Source organism: Vicia villosa, linkage group LG1 (assembly GCF_029867415.1).
Source record: "Vicia villosa cultivar HV-30 ecotype Madison, WI linkage group LG1, Vvil1.0, whole genome shotgun sequence".
Classification (NCBI taxonomy): Eukaryota; Viridiplantae; Streptophyta; class Magnoliopsida; order Fabales; family Fabaceae; genus Vicia; species Vicia villosa.
Window position 1 is genome coordinate 107,368,145 of NC_081180.1, and position 17,156 is coordinate 107,385,300.

At 32.0% G+C, this 17,156-nt stretch overlaps 1 protein-coding gene and 1 pseudogene across 1 annotated transcript; both read right to left on the reverse strand.

The window, feature by feature from the left end:
• Positions 1-3,794: 3,794 nt before the first annotated feature.
• LOC131650995 (uncharacterized) lies at positions 3,795-4,811 on the reverse strand. Its single transcript, XM_058920690.1, has one exon. The coding sequence runs from the start codon at positions 4,809-4,811 to the stop codon at positions 3,795-3,797; it is 1,017 nt and encodes a 338-aa protein (XP_058776673.1).
• Positions 4,812-15,738: 10,927 nt separating this feature from the next.
• On the reverse strand, positions 15,739-16,681 carry LOC131614016 (non-seed lectin-like; annotated as a pseudogene).
• Positions 16,682-17,156: the final 475 nt, after the last annotated feature.

Here is a 17,156-nt window from a genome sequence, read left to right on the forward strand (position 1 = left end):
CTTGAAAAGCATTTCACCGAGGATGAGATAAAGAGGGCGGTTGGAGAGTGTGGTGGGAATAAAAGCCCGGGTCCGGACGGGTATTCCTTTCTTTTTTTAAAGAATTGTTGGCATATCATTAAAGATGATTTTATTCTCTTTTTCAATTATTTCTTTGAAGGTGGATCCATCTCAAAAGCTATCACTTCCTCCTTTTTGACACTTATTCCGAAGAAAAAGAATCCGATTGGTTTGGACGATTATAGACCAATTTGTTTGGTTGGTTGTTTGTACAAGGTGGCGGCCAAACTTTTGGCGGGGAGATTAAAGCTTGTTCTTAACTCTATCATTTCTCCTAACCAAAGTGCTTTTGTTCCCGGTAGGCAATTGTTAGATGGAGTGGTTGTGGCGAATGAAGTGGTGGATTTCGCTAGAAAAGAAGGTAAGAATTGTATGCTTTTTAAAGTGGATTTTGAAAAGGCCTATGACAAGGTTAGTTGGAACTTCCTTCGTTACATGATGAATAGAATGGGCTTTGGAGAAAAGTGGAAGAAATGGATGGATCTTTTGGTTTTTTCTAGTAACATGTCGGTTCTAGTTAATGGTAGTCCCACTAAGGAATTTAAAGTCCATAGAGGTTTGAGGCAAGGAGACCCTCTTTCTCCTTTTCTCTTCGTTTTGGTGATGGAAGGGCTCACGGGGCTAATAAGAAAATCGATTGAAGTGGGAGAATTTCAAAGTTTTAATATTAAAGGGGCTTGTAAAGTGGATATTCTTCAATTTGCGGATGACACATTAATTGTGGGGAATGGCAATTGGAAACATGTGTGGGCGATAAGGGCGGTGCTTAGCGCTTTTGAGGTGGTGTCGGGGCATAAAAGTAAGTTGATTGGTATTAATTCTAACCCTCATTTTTTAGAAGCCGTCTCCCATTTTCTCTCTTGCAAATTGGAAGATAGTTGCTTTTATTTTCTCGGTATTCCAATTGGTTTCAACCCTCGGAAGGAAGCTACTTGGAATCCTCTTTTGGCAAAAATGAAGAATAGGTTGGAGGGGTGGACAAATCGCTTTTTAAATTTGGGTGGTAGAATTACTCTTCTAAAATCCGTGCTTAGTTCCTTGTGCATTTTCACTATGTCTTTCTTGAAGATGCCGGCGAAGGTGGTGAGGAAATTTAATAGCATTCAAAGTAGATTTCTTTGGGGAGGAGTAGAAGAGAAGAAAGTTATTCATTGGGTAAAGTGGGGAAATGTTACGCTTCCGATGCATAAAGGGGGATTAGGGGTGAAGGACTTGGAGTTGTTCAATTTGGCTCTCCTTAACAAATGGAGATGGCGAATTCTACAAGGGCAAGATTCTTTGTGGTTCAATGTTTTAAAGGCCTGGTATGGTGATTTATCTTCTAAGGTTTATGGGTTAGGAAGAGACAAGAAAGATTCTTCTTCTCGCTCTTTATGGTGGAGGGACATTTTAAAAATTATCTCCAATTCTATTGATGATCCAATTGTTGCCTACGGTAGATTTATAGTTCATGACGGATTTAATTCGCCTTTTTGGGAAGCACCGTGGTTGGATGACAAAGCCCTAAAAGAGGTATTTCCGAATTTATTTAATGCTTCTAGTCTTAAAAATGTGTCGGTAGCCTCTATGGGTGGATGGGTTAATGGTGTGTGGCAATGGGGAGATTTTGGTATTTCCGGTTCCATTGAGGGGAATAACGGTCTTTATTCGAATATCTTGTCTTTGAGGGGGTGTTTGGGGGAGTTTGATGGTTGGAAGGAAGGGAAAGATGAAGTTGTGTGGAGGGGAAATCCGGAAAAGGTTTTTTCGGTAGCTTCTTGTTATGCTTTTTATGAGAATTTACGCATTCCGTTTGGTCCTTCAAATAGACATGAGGAAGCTTTTGGTATTTTGTGGAAGATGGAAGTTCCGTTTAAGATAAAGGCTTTTGGGTGGAGATTACTTCATAATAGGCTACCTATGAAAGATCTTTTGGAGAGGAGAGGTATGTCTTTTCCTATGAATGAATTAAAATGTACATTTTGTGATTATGGTGTGGAAAGTAGAAATCACTATTTTTTTGATTGTGGGGTGGTAAAGTATATTTGGAGAGAAATAGCTATTTGGGTGGGTAAAGAAGATAATGTAGAGGAGGAGTGTTTGTCGTCTTTTATGGAATGGCACTCTTATTTTTATAGGAAGAAAGCAAATGGTAGGAAATTGAATGTGGTTTGGTTGGCTATAACTTGGATTTTGTGGTCGGTTAGGAATGGTTGGTGCTTTCGTAAGGAGCCTTGGAATGTGAATAATATTGTTTGGGACATTAAGATATCGGTTTGGAAGTGGTCGTTTTGCGGGAAAATTACTCACCCCAATTACTCTTTTTACGAGTTTTGTATGGATCCTATGTATTTCCTCTCGTAATTGTAATTGGTTGGTAATTTCTCTCTTTTTTGTCGGCGCTTCCGATTTTCTTTGTAAAGGCTTCGAGAACCCTTTGTTCTCGCATTAATGAAATCTCTTGCTTTCTAAAAAAAAAAAAAATATTACTATAACATTTATGAGAAAGAAAGAAAGTGCATACAATACACATAGTCTCAACCGGCCGGTGGACTATTTTTTCAATTATATTGGTATTAGTGTCCCTATTAGTGATATAAATTTTTATTTGCCTATGCATTTTTTAATTCCTCGAAAGGTTACTAATTATTGTGTTTGGTTATTTTTGTGATTTACAAAATATGGAATTACCTAAATAAAAAAAATAGTAAAATGAATTATTGATTTGCAAAATTCAAATAATCTATTTTACTACATTTGTTGAATGAATATTAAAAGTGTGATAATTATCTACGGATCTAGTTTTATTGGCCGAGAAACGTGGCCTACAAAATTTAACATTGTTCTACTAATTTTACATATAATTGGTGATGGCGTACGTTTGACCTATTTCCCATAATCCTGTTGTATTGATGTCATTTAAATTGACATGTATGGTACTTAAATTGACCTGTTAGCGATCAAAATCCACTTCTATTTGACTAATTTTGAAACTCTTGTTTTTCAAACTCGACTATTTTTATTCAATTACCTTTAATTTGACATCTTATTATTTCTTACTAATAAATTAAATGTTTTAAATTGGAAATAAGATATTTTTAGTGGCAAACTTATATACATCACAACATGAGAAAATAAAAACTAAAAAAAATGTTGACGTCACTACGGAAGGCTTAGAGACCAAAACATGTCAGTTTATGATAACAAAAATCATGATACATTCTATCTTCTTATAACGTTTTCATGAAGAAGTTTCTACGTTATCCATAAAAAAATAGAGGTTTTATTCCAAGGCGCACCATATATATATATATATATATATATATATATATATATATATATATATATATATATATATATATATATATATATATATATATATATATATATATATATATATATATATATATATATATATATATATATATATATAAACAACTTGTTACCTCTCTGTTTTTATAAAACCCGGAGTAATATACCATTCATGACATGTTTCAAGTCTCAGCTAATACACTTTATGTTTTTATTTGTTAACAACTTTAAATTAAATGATTTAAGTCTTCGGTTTCTTTGATAAATCGAGGGATAAAATAATCAGATTTTACTATAGAAAAGCTCGTTGAACAGATTTTACCCTAATATTATCTTTATCTTTTTTTTTGAAAAAAAAGGAATGATATATAAGGGAGAACTAAGGGTTATCCAACCTGTTTACAAAAGAGGGCAAGCTCGACAAAAGAGATTACGCATCAATTTCAATTACGACAAAAAAACAAAGGCTCTTTGCTAAATTCGTAAAAGGAACAATTGGATTGAGTAATATCCCTACAAAAAGTCCATCTCCAAACTGAAGTTTTGATCCTCCAAAGCAAATCATCCAAGCTCCACTTCTCCTCCCTAAAACACACCCCATTCCTAGCCAACCAAATGGACCAAGTCGTAGCAAGCCAAATTAAATCCACTTTTTTTTCCTCTAACTTTATAGATTTACAAAATGAGCGCCAATCCATAAAACTTGAATAACACTCATTAACCTCTATCCCCCTTTTTCCTATCCAAAAAGCTATACCCCTCCATATATTCTTAACCAAATTACAAGCAACAAAAGAATGATCCCTTGTTTCCGGTTCCATGCCACAAAAAGCACATTTTAAATGAGCTAAAGGGATCGGGATACATCTCTTCAACAAAAGATCTTTGGTTGGAAGCCGATTCTCCAAAAGTCTCCAACCAAAAGCTTTAATCTTAAACGGCACGCCCGCTTTCCCCACAATTCGAAAAGCCTCCTCAAATCTACAAGGGGGACCAAAAGGAATACGAAGATTAGCGTAACCATTATAACAAGATGCCACTGAAAAATCTTCACCCCCATTAGCACTCCACCTAACCACGTCGTGACCATCACCCCACCCCTCATAAGCCTCAAACAAAACACGCAAACTCTCCCTCTCCTCCCCCACCACCGAACCAACCTCAACCACCTCCGAAACCCCCAAATCACCCCACACCCACTCACCATTCACCCATCCATCCATCCCCGCCACCGACACCCCTTTAAGTCGGGAAGCCTCAAAAGCCGCACTAAACTCATCTCTCAAAATCAAACAAGTCAACCACTTTGATTTCCAAAAAAGCGTATTAAAACCATTTTTCGGACCAAAACAACAAGAAGAAAGAAATGGATCATAGTAAGGACTTCTCCCTATCTTCACTAAGTCTTTCCACCACAAAGAAACCCCCTTGTTACCAACACGATCTTCATTACCCCACATAACCTTAGTTGCTAAATCTCCATACCGAGCCTTTAATATATGGTACCAAAGAGAATCCGAACCTTGTAAAACTTTATTTGTAGCCGCCCCACTGTCAAATGCATTATTTTTTTACGATGGATAGCAAAACTCAAAAGAATGTTCTTCTATCTTGAACAAAATATTTTTCCAGCTTTTGCAGTACATCTGCAACAATGGTGTTGTTGTTGTAGTAGTTATTGTTTAAGGTTTTGATAAGTATAATTTATTCCTAAAAGTCTTTACTTAAAAGTTGTTAGGAAACTCCTAAAGCCTGTATTAGTTCTCACACATGATAAGTATTAACTACTAAAAAAAATGTAATTTATGGGTGAAAATGGAATATAAATTCCTCACTAATTGGGAGAGATTTTGTGAAGAAAAACTATATACTTGATAAAATTAAGAAAGCTATTTGAGACAAAATTATTCAGTCACCAAAAATCTATAATAAAGTCGCTCAGAGATTTGAGTTGAATTTTATTCTTTCTAATCTTTCTATAAAAAAATATTTCTAAAACATGCTAGATATATTAGTATTCTATGAGTGAATTATTCAAACTCTTACTTTTTTTTAATGTAAAAAAGTGAAACTAAATTATTTTTCTTACATTGTAGATTAAAATTTTTATTAAAATTATACTTAATATTTTTCACAAAATTGGTATCGAAAATCCTTAAACCTCCATCGATTCACGAATATTAAGGTTCCACCAGTAACTCAAAGAAAGAACAAGAGTGCCAACGATTTTTCTAAGAAATTACTTTCAAGAAGTGAAAATTATGTCAAAAATTTTCTTAACAAATAAACTTATTTTGGATCTTTCATGTAATCGCCACCACTAAATGTCAAACCAAATACTTACTAGCCCTTCCCTTAAAATTACCGCCAAGGTAGCTAAAACTCTCAAAGAGGAAATTAAAATCAACGACTTTCACCGATTCATACTCAAGCCACCTAAAATATTTATATCAAGGACCAACCGCTAATTAGCATTTAAAAAAATGGAATATTTAGCTCTTGGAATGGAAATGGTCATTTTTGCGGGAAAATTACTCACTCCAATTACTCTTTTTACGAATTTAGCAAGGAACAATTGTTTTTTCACTCATAATTGTAATTGGTAAGTAATCTTCTTTTTTGTCGAGATTTCACGTTTTCCTTTGTAATAGGGTTGGAGAAACCTTAGTTCTCCCATATATATATATATATATATATATATATATATATATATATATATATATATATATATATATATATATATATATATATATATATATATATATATATATATGTTACTTATGAAAAAAAAGCATTTAAAAAATGGTGGCTACTAGACTTCAAATGGTCTTAGCGTAACACACAAGATGTCCCATAAGTGACCAACAAAACTTGATGTTTAAACTCTTTATAATAGCCTCTAGCATATCTCCTCATCTTTAGACTCTTTATAACTCGAGAGATGCATTCTTTCATCGAAATTCTAGTCTTGATATTACAGAGATAACAATTCCTTTCACAAGCTACGCATATCTTCGAGTTCCAACTCGGACTCGCGATTCACAACGCTTCACGCATCGACTACATCCGACAATCACTTATACGTGTCCAACATAAAATCCACTGCAACTTCATTACTCTATCACTTTCCAAACATCGGCATCTCTCGCAAAGGTTACTCACACTAACAACTTCACAATCCTCAACTGTGTTGAACATCGCAGCTCACTAAATGCTGCTTTCCAAAATCATTCTTAACTTCACGTCACCTTCGAATCCGGGTAATATCCAAAACTCTCAACAACACTTGCATCGTCACTTATCGACAGCATACCAGACTTTCTCTTACAACAGAAACCTCTCCGAGAAGCAAGGCTTCTCCCCCACTTACCATCAAACTACTCCCTGCAACAAAACAAGTAAGTGCCAACAGTGTTTCACACACATGTCGCGTACTACAGGATAAAACACTGACAACATTCAACTATCGTACATACTCAACAGACTAGACAGCTTGGCCGGACGGACCGACCCGCTCTGATACCACTAATGTAACACCCCATTTCTACCGGCAATTATAATGCGGAAAATATCAGAGTATTTAAAAATTTCTCGACAAACAAATGAGGCGTCACATATTCACTTCAACAATAAATCACTTCATCGCATTTAGCGGATACATAGCACTTTCTAAAACAGAATAACTTTTATTAATAAAACAGCGGAGTCATGATTCTCAATTTCCGACTCAAGTAACATCTTAATCACATAAACAACATCATATTAATAAAGCAACTTCACTTAACATATCATTCTAATAAACCAGGATGGTCACAATAAACAACAACATCATAAATATTATAAATCGTCCCCCCGAGTGCTACGTATCAGAGCGACAACCGACTCGATTAACGGCAACTAAATCTTCATACTCGAACACCTGCACGTTACCAATATAAAGGCAACGGCGAACAAGAGAAAAGGGTGAGATATCAAATCATATAAGTGAGCGCATGATAAATTGTATATTAGGATCCAGGAATATATAGTTATCACATCGCAAGTACTAATATTGCGATACACTTCATGCTTTCACTAATTCACAAATCTCACAACAAGTCACAACACTTCGTATTCATATCAATTATATATATATACTTCATTTACTTTGCAAGCCAAGTCACAATTCAATATAAGTATAAATCACAATTCTAATCCTAAAACATCACCGCATATAAGTCATACATCTAGTCACAAAAACATCACATATAAGTCACCCAGACATATTCAGTTAATTGCACTCACAGGTATTGGTATCATCAAACTATTCATAAAATCATCAATTCACATTTTCACATACTTCCATCATTTAACAAGTCACCAAATCCAATCACAATATATTCACAAAACGTCACAACTATGAATCACATAAGACACATGGGTCATGACTCATGTATATGCATGTGGTACCAATCGGAGCTTCAGCCCCCGTCACCAATTGCCATTTGGGCCGTCATGTTTGCCATAATTTTCAGGCCGTCATGTTTGCCATAGTTTTTAGGCCGTCACAGAGTATGCATATGGAATGTGACTCGACAAACAAGACAACACAGCATACTCATCACAATCACATATAGTCACGAGGCATAAGCCTATATCACAATCACAATACCATTTATTCGAGGTAATTCCCGTCACCATAATATTTCATCTTCACTTAGTCACAAAATTTATCGTCACAAATATATACAATATCACGTATTACCAATCATCACAAACATCGTCATGATTCGACACATCACGACAAACATATAAGTTCACATATTAACGAAATCATTACAACAAATAGACACATTAAGTCGAGTCAAATTAGTCTTATAATCCTCCATAGGATAGTCTTTAAATTAACTCGCTAATCCATCATCAATTAACCAAAATTATTCACCTAAAAAAATCTCTAATTAATCGGGTTTATCTTGCGTCACTACTGGTTATCTAATTTCTGGTTAAATCCTTAATATTCACAACTTTACGAATTTCCGGGTTATACTCCCAAGTCACTAAAAACACAACTCTACCGGTTAATTCGGATACAATTCTATTCTTTACCGGTTATTTGATTCGTTCGGGTAAATTCTCAAGATACCGCTATTTACCGACAAACCGAATAATTAATCTAAGTCTAAGCATTTTCTAATTAAATAGGTTTATTTAAAATTAATTCAACTATTAATTTAATCGATCGATTAATATCACAATTTTGACAAAAGAACTCCACCATATTAATGTACTAATTAAACTTAGCTACCACGTAAATTTTCATCAAAGTCCGGACAACTAATTATACTGCTTAATTCGGCTATTTCGATCAAACGGGACTATTTGAAATATATTGGTTTCTATAATTCCTACTGTTTCTAATATATGTCATTCTAAAACCATGCTTCATTTCCTAACATGCAGTGCTACTGTAATGCAATAAATCTATTTATCATATATATACATCCCACTAAGTAAAACAAAATAATGTAGTTACTGCACATACGAGGATTGCATCGAAAGTAATGGGATTCCGCCTGTCAAAATGAACTAAAGACACCCGACATAGTGTCTTTCATATTTTCTTTCGTATATCATTTTTTTCCAGGCTCTCGTTAATAGCACAACATATACATTTTCAATAGCGTACAAACATGAACACAAACAACAACAATCATTAACATCATGCATTATATTTCTATTTCATGGAACAGTAATTTTCAACAATCAGCAATGCACACATTCAATACAGCAAAGCAAAAACCTAAATCCTCAATCCCTAACATACAATTTCTCATAACACCCCATTATAGGAAGAGAAGCCCACCCTTACCTCTTTGGATTGAAGAAAACTCTACCAATCTTGGCTCTTGGTATGGGAGTTCTCTAATCTTGGTTCTCCTCTTCAACACCTAGCCTCCTTCTTCATAAAAATAGTTTCTATTTTATGATATCTCTACACTTCCCTTAAACCCTTACTAACACTAAAAATCTATCCTTAATATAACATTGGGCCTAAGGGTAAAACCACATTATTATTCTTCACTTAGTAAAAATAGGCCCAGTAAGCTCACTAACTCAAATTTAATTAAATTACTAATTCTAACGATATTTTATCGGTATAATAAATTAATCATCACAATAAAATTATCGACCGATAATAATAATAATAATAATAATAATAATAATAATAATAATAATATAATACTATTTAATTAATCAAATAATCGAATAATCAAATAATCAAATAATCGAGGCGTTACACAAGGTATTCCACACATGAAAATTACAACATATAGAGGAATTGTTAACAGACCTAATTTTATATTACAATAAGTCTATATTATGAAAAATATGAATTGAATCATTTCACAAGCAAATGACTGTATAAAAAGCCAATAAGTGTAGAAACTGTTTATATGTATTTTAAAGAAACTGTTTATATGTATTTTAAAGTTTATACAAATACAACTGATCGAAATCATTCTTTCCATGCTTTATATTTTGTGATGGTAGGTATTGTGAAGCCCGCCATCCATTATTATAATAAACATGAAAAATATTACTTGAATCATTTAACATGCTTTATATTTTTTGTGGAGTAGTGGTGGACACTAGCAGCGTTTTTTTTTATTTGAATATTGAGTATATTGCTCAACTTTTCGGGCGTTGTGTGTTCTTGATTGGTATTTGGAACAAAGTGTATGATTGGATCGGTAATGGACTTGAATGTCGGTGTTGGAATTAATGGCATTCTTTCTCCATTTCGAGAAAGTCAAGGTTAAGTCAGAGAGGATTACCGTCGTTGTTATTTGGCTTGCAACTGTCTGGTCTTTATGGTTGATGCGCAATGGGGTCATTTTTAGAGGAGCCTTGTTTAGTTATGAAGAGTGTTTGTCGTCGTTAATGTTCCTGTCATGGACATGGATGAATTCTTCATGTAATTCTGTCAATAGTGGCAATTTCTAGGTTTGGGATACCCTACCTCTTCTTTGTTTTAGGTGGTAGGTGTTCGATCCGTTGTATTTTTGGGTGGAGTATCCCTTATACTCCCCTCTAATAATAACTTTACTTATCAAAAAAAAGTTGTCAACTTAAACATTTCCAAAATCAATAGGAGGAGACCTTAAATATGGCATTCAGAAAGATTGTAATGGATTGTTTGATCTGATTTACAGATATTAAAGATGACAAGAGTTTGATGTCAGAGTTGATAATAGGTCTATATTACTATAACATTTATCAGAAAGAAAGAAAGTGCATACAATACACATAGTCTCAACCGGGTGGACTATTTTTTTCAATGATATTGGTATTAGTGTCCCTACAAAATTTAACATTGTTCTACTAATTTTACATATAATTGATGATGGCGTATGTTTGACCTATTTCCCATAATCCTGTTGTATTTATGTCATTTAAATTGACGTGTGTGGTACTTAAATTGACCTGTTAGTGATCAAAATCCACTTCTATTTAACTAGTTTTGAAACTCTTGTTTTTCAAACTCGACTATTTTTATTCAATTACCTTTAATTTGACTTCTTATTATTTCTTACTAATAAATTAAATGTTTTAAATTGTAAATAAGATATTTTTAGTGGCAAACTTATATACATCACAACATGAGAAAATAAAAACTAAAAAAATGTTGACGTCACTATGGAAGGCTTAGAGACCAAAACATGCCAGTTTATGATAACAAAAATCATGATACATTCTCTCTGCTTAAGGAAAACAAACTAGTTAAATGTTGTTAGGAAAATCTTCAAGTCAATATTCACTACAACAAATAACGTTTTCAAGAAGAAGTTTCTACGTTATTCCAAGGCGCACCACACACACACACACACACACACATATATATATATATATATATATATATATATATATATATATATATATATATATATATATATATATATATATATATATATAAACAACTTGTTACCTCTGTTTTTATAAAACCCGAGGTGATATACCATTCATGACATGTTTCAAAGTCTCAGCTAATACACTTTATGTTTTTATTTGTTAACAACTATAAATTAAATGATTTAAGTCTTCGGTTTCTTTCTAATCTTTCTATCAAAAAGTTATTTCTAAAACATGCTAGATATATTAGTATTCTATGAGAGAATTATTCAAACTCTTACTTTTTTTTAATGTAAAAAAGTGAAACTAAATTATTTTTCTTACATTGTAGATTAAAATTTTTATTAAAATTATACTTAATATTTTTCACAAAATTGGTATTGAAAATCCTTAAACCTCCATCGATTCACGAATATGAAGGTTCCACAAGTAACTCAAAGAAAGAACAAGAGTGCCAACGATTTTTCTAAGAAAGTACTTTCAAGAAGTGAAAATTATGTCACAAATTTTCTTGACAAATAAACTTATTTTGGATCTTTCATGTAATCGCCACCACTAAATGTCAAACCAAATACTTACTAGCCCTTCCCTTAAAATTACCGCCAAGGTAGCTAAAACTCTCAAATAGGAAATTAAAATCAACGACTTTCACCAATTCATACTCAAGCCACCTAAAATTTTTATACCAAGGACCATCCGCTAATAAGCATTTAAAAAAATGGAATATTAAGCTCTTGGAATGGAAATGGTCTTTTTTGCGGGAATATTGCTCACTACAATTACTCTTTTTACGAATTTAGCAAGGAACAGTTGTTTTTTCTCTCGTAATTGTAATCTTCTTTTATTGCTTATGAAAAAAAGCATTTAAAAAAATGGTGGCTATGTTGAAAGTATATTGGAGTACTTTTAGTTTATCGTTTCCACAGGGATTGGTGCGGTATCACCGCCGTTCTATAGTTTATGTTGTTTTGAGTTAAAGTTACTTTGGATTTAGTTTTTCGGAATGTTTGTCGAATATTTTCATTCATTATTGGAATTACTGTTTAGCTTTCTAAGTTAAGAGAGTTATGTAATTTTCATACTTGGAATATCTTACCGCTCATTTGCTTCGAGTAGTAAGGGCTTTCCGTTTTATTTGTTTGGGTGTATTCATTATATCCCTTGGTTAATATCATTGCTTATTTAAAAAAAGAATTAGTTTAGTTAAATTGTGTGAATTATACGATTGGGGAATAATTGCTGGAGTATTGTAAAATTTCTTTATAATAAATGATATTTTATACTACTATAAGTCTATATTCAGAAAAATATCAGTTGAATCATTTAACAAGAAAATTTCTTATTTTGTGATGTTATATTTTACTATTTGGGATCTTTCTCTCACCACCTTTGCCTTTTTGATGCTACGAAAAGTTTATGCTGTCACTTTTTTTAGTTTAAGTTCAATCTTGTTTTTAATGTGTGATTATTTTTTGTTTATTTTCTTGCATCGGCCGCTACAAAAATGAAAAAAATAACGTTTATTATATCTTGGTTTATCTATTAGCATACTAATGATTTTATCTTTAGAAACGGAATTTTGGTTGTTTTTTATTTACTTAATTAACATTAGTTTGATAATTTAGATGTATTTTTGAATAAAAAAATCAACGGGATATATTTATGGCCTTGTGTCCAACCATTTTAAAAGTCAAAGTCAAAGATTAAATTGAGCTTTATTAAAATTTTAAAGAATTACATTTATCATGATAAAAATTTAATGATTTAAATCCGACTTAAAGAGCTTCTTATTAGGCGTAATAATTATCATTTTAAATTTTTTTCAATTTTTCATAATAGTCTCATATTGAATTGCAATTTTTCAATTTTTTAAACTTTTTCTTCTAGGCATAATATGGATCGAAAAAAACGTAGTAGAAAATTTTTCGAGAGGCTTACTATATATACCAGATAACTTTTAATATTTCTTTGAAGAATTTTAAAATGGAATGAAAAAAAAATGAAAATTCTCAAATATAACTATTCATCATGTAATTTTTTGGTTAAATTGTGTGAATTGTACCAGTTACCTATCATAACGGTTATCTTAAACAATCATTGTCATAAATGTAGGGTCATGGGTTCGATACCCAGCAGCAACCAAAATCTAAACGCTTTTAAAAATTACATAAACGTGAGATTGCTTATTTTCCTTGCCTCTCATTAATCATATACAACAATTCAAATAGATTTTTAAGATAATAATCTGAAAAATTAAATTAGTCTTGAAAAACAACTTAAACGATCCAATGTTTTTTGATTTTCATGCATATTGTAATTCAAGATTTCCTTATTAACCCATAGAATTTGATTCAATCTCAAATTCTTCAAAGTAATGTTGATGAATGAATGTCTACCGAGTCTTTCACACAAAATTTGATTTTCTTTACTTTTCTAGTTTATTTTTTAAACCACAAGATTTGTGTGATAGACTCAAACTAACATCCAATTATCAATATTGTTTTGAAGAATATATGACATTGAATCAAATTCTATTGGCTAAAGAGAAAATTATTATTTACAAGATAATTGCAATTAAAAAAAACATTGGATTGTCAAAAAAAGTTTCAAGAATAATTTAATTTTTTTTATTATTAACTTAAAAATCTATTTAAATGAATGCACATTCAATGAGTGGTTAGTGAAACAAGCAATCACTTATGATATAACAAATTCACTAATAAAAACATCAAATAATTCAGATAGATTGAGAGAACTTGATAACTAACCTTTCATGTAAGCTATGAAGAGTTGAAAACATGTGTTTTTTATGGAAATATTATATGAAAGACTAATATAATATTTTCACATCGAACACGAGTTCACAACTGTCTTAGATCCATGTTCAGTGATAAACATTTCTAGTTGCACCCCAGATAACATACAACATCAACAACATACAAATAAACACCTATAATTCAAAATAAAAATTGTGAGTGAATAACCGTATAAATTATAACTTACAGTTAATTATGAATGAAGAATAAAAACTACTTGTTATTTTTTCCATATTCCTTCTTGATGTTCCTTATATGAAGTAGACACAAAAATCTACACATAGAAGATAAAAAAAGAGATAAGAGAGAATCTAGTAAAAACATAAACAAATGTTTGTAGAAACAGAAACAAAAAGAATCTACTCATGGTCTTCCAGATAGTCAAAGTCAGATTCTTGATGTATAGTCTTAAAGATAGATTTCTTCTTATAAAAATAGATAAACGTAAACATTCAGATCACATTACATCTAAAATGGATAAACGTAAACGGTATAAGGCAGAAAAGAGGATTTTTAAGAAGGAGATTACCAAGTTGATGAAGAAACAAGAAAAGGAAAAGAATCAAAAGTCTGAGGAAGCTTCAAAAGTTCTGAAGTTTGAAGGAGTAGGCACATCAGCTAATGCATCCAAAGTGGAAGAAGGGAGAGATAAAGAATAAAATTATCTAATGTAGGCACATATGCTGAGGATCCAAAATGTAATTAATTCCTTCTTTGTGAATTAAAGAATTTCCTTCTCTTAGTGTCTGTTGCCATTTACTTCCTTTAACAACACCAAAACATAAAGCATATCAAAAACCCAATAATGAATTTGTAACTACACAAAGTTATTGTCACAAAAAATAAGGTGAAGATTTTAGAAATTTAATTCGTGAAAGAAATTCGTTTCCAAAAATGAATGAAGATGGTGAATATTTAGTTATCATCGTTGCCTCGTTCACTAAGGCACCCTTGTGTGTTATGAACGAAATAAGATGTTTGTTATGTTTATTTTAAGTGAAAAAATTTTCACAACGGTTGCAAGACACAACTATAATGAAATATGGAACTAATAACCACAGTTGAATGAAACAATCGTGGTTGTTATACATTTAATTTTGAAATAAAAAAAATTTAAGGCTCGTGTGCTTATTTTTATTGAAAAAATTTAAAAAGGTTGATGCTGGGATTCTATGTTTGTCACCCAATTTCTATTATCATAGTTAGATTTAAAAAACGTGATGAAATGTTTTTTCATAAAATTAAAAAAAATAATGCGCGTAAAAAATAAAATATTACTATGGTATATAAATGGTTGTGGTAATACATCTTTACCGTAAGTATGTTTTCTAGTAATATCAACTGCCAACATGACTCCGGTTCTCTAGAACGTCGTAGGCCACAACAAATAACAACATTAAATAAACGAAAAATCATTATACAAATGATTTTTATCATTTAATTTAAGAAGATAAAATGAAAAAGTTTTTATTTCAACATCTATATGAGAAAGATAAGTCATTATTGAAAGTGGTATGTATATGTAACTATTTGTTATATGAAAATTAATAATAAATAAGGGGTAAACACTATTTATTTTATAATTTCAAGCTGCTATTAGTTCGCATAGTTCAAGCATTTTATTTATTTAAAAAGAAATATATTAAGACAAAACAAAAATATATTTGAAATATAGCAAGAAAATATAATAGAAAAGCATGGTCTTTATTTTATAAGAAATTACACGTAGCTGCTAGTAAGCAGGGTCATTATTTAGAAATATTAGTTAATTATTACAAGCTGCTGGTAAGTAGGCATAGCCTGTAATAATATTATTCATTCATATGTCTGAGACACTGCTTATAGTTGTTTCCAAGTCTGATGCGAATGACCATGAATGAATGTTGTGTGCTACACCAGTTTTTGAAGTAGCAGAAAAACCAATCCTAACAATGTTGGGAAGCACAGTTTTCAAATCAACCGCTTGTGCAATGCTAGTGTATTCTCCATTCTCGTAAGTGACAAGAGCACTCAACTCGTTAGAAGGAGAGTCATATGTTATAGTTACTTTTGTCAATGAATCACTCACCCAATTCCATTTCTCAGTTTTGAGCGAAATTAAAGAGTTGACATCGATTCCAATATGTCTCATATAGGGATCAAAATAATTGGGATAAAGGTCAAACTCTAAACCAACAAATCGATTTATTGCATTTTTACCATCAACTACTCCTAGATATCTACTGTCTGAGTTATTGGGAATCACGGTGTCCAGGGGTGCAATGAAAAAGATCAGTCCATCAGTTGGACAATTTGTTCCTCCGGGGATTCTACAACGAACGAAAAGGAAGTGTTAAAGCTGGCAACTTGGCCAGTAGTATCGTTCCAAAGGGTCACAGGTGTTTTATATAAGGCACGCCCTGTGGTTGTAGCTGGAGGTTTTCTGTTGGTGAGTGCCACAAAACCACCGTCTACAAAATGGGCGTCCCCTTGAAGGATTAATTCTGGATTACCATTGGTGAGTTTGTTGAAATTGAAGGAAAGTGGTTGAGCTGAGTTTATATTTGTGGCCAACAGGAAAAAGAAAACAAGAGAGAATAGTCTGTGAGTTGGAAGGTTTGTGAGATGAAAAGCCATGGTGAGTAGTGTACGAAGTTATGAATGAAGATAATAGGAAGGTTTCTCACACATATATAATGTCATGGTAGGTATTGTCAAGCCCGCCATCCATTATTATAATAAACATGAAAAATATTACTTGAATCATTTAACATGCTTTATATTTTTTGTGCCACGTTCATTTCTTGTTTTGAGATGCGATTGGAACTCATAATATTATATTGTACATTTAATTTGGATTATTCTTTCACCTCTTCCGTCTTTTTGGTGCTACGATCAGCTCTTACTTTATGCTCTAGTATATATATTTTTGTTTATCCTATAATTTAATCTTGTTTCATGTTTGATTGTGTCTAATTTGCTTTATTTGTGTGAGTTTGAAGATGTGGGACTTAAATCATCAATCTATGACACAAGTGTTTGAACTTGTCACTATTGACTAGCTTAATCAAAATATTTAATGGTATATTTTTAATATTATATATTAATATATTAAAA

Bases quoted from the DNA above. Each gene is read 5' to 3' on its own strand.
- LOC131650995 (XM_058920690.1), bottom strand. From the start codon at position 4,811: ATGTGGGGTAATGAAGATCGTGTTGGTAACAAGGGGGTTTCTTTGTGG.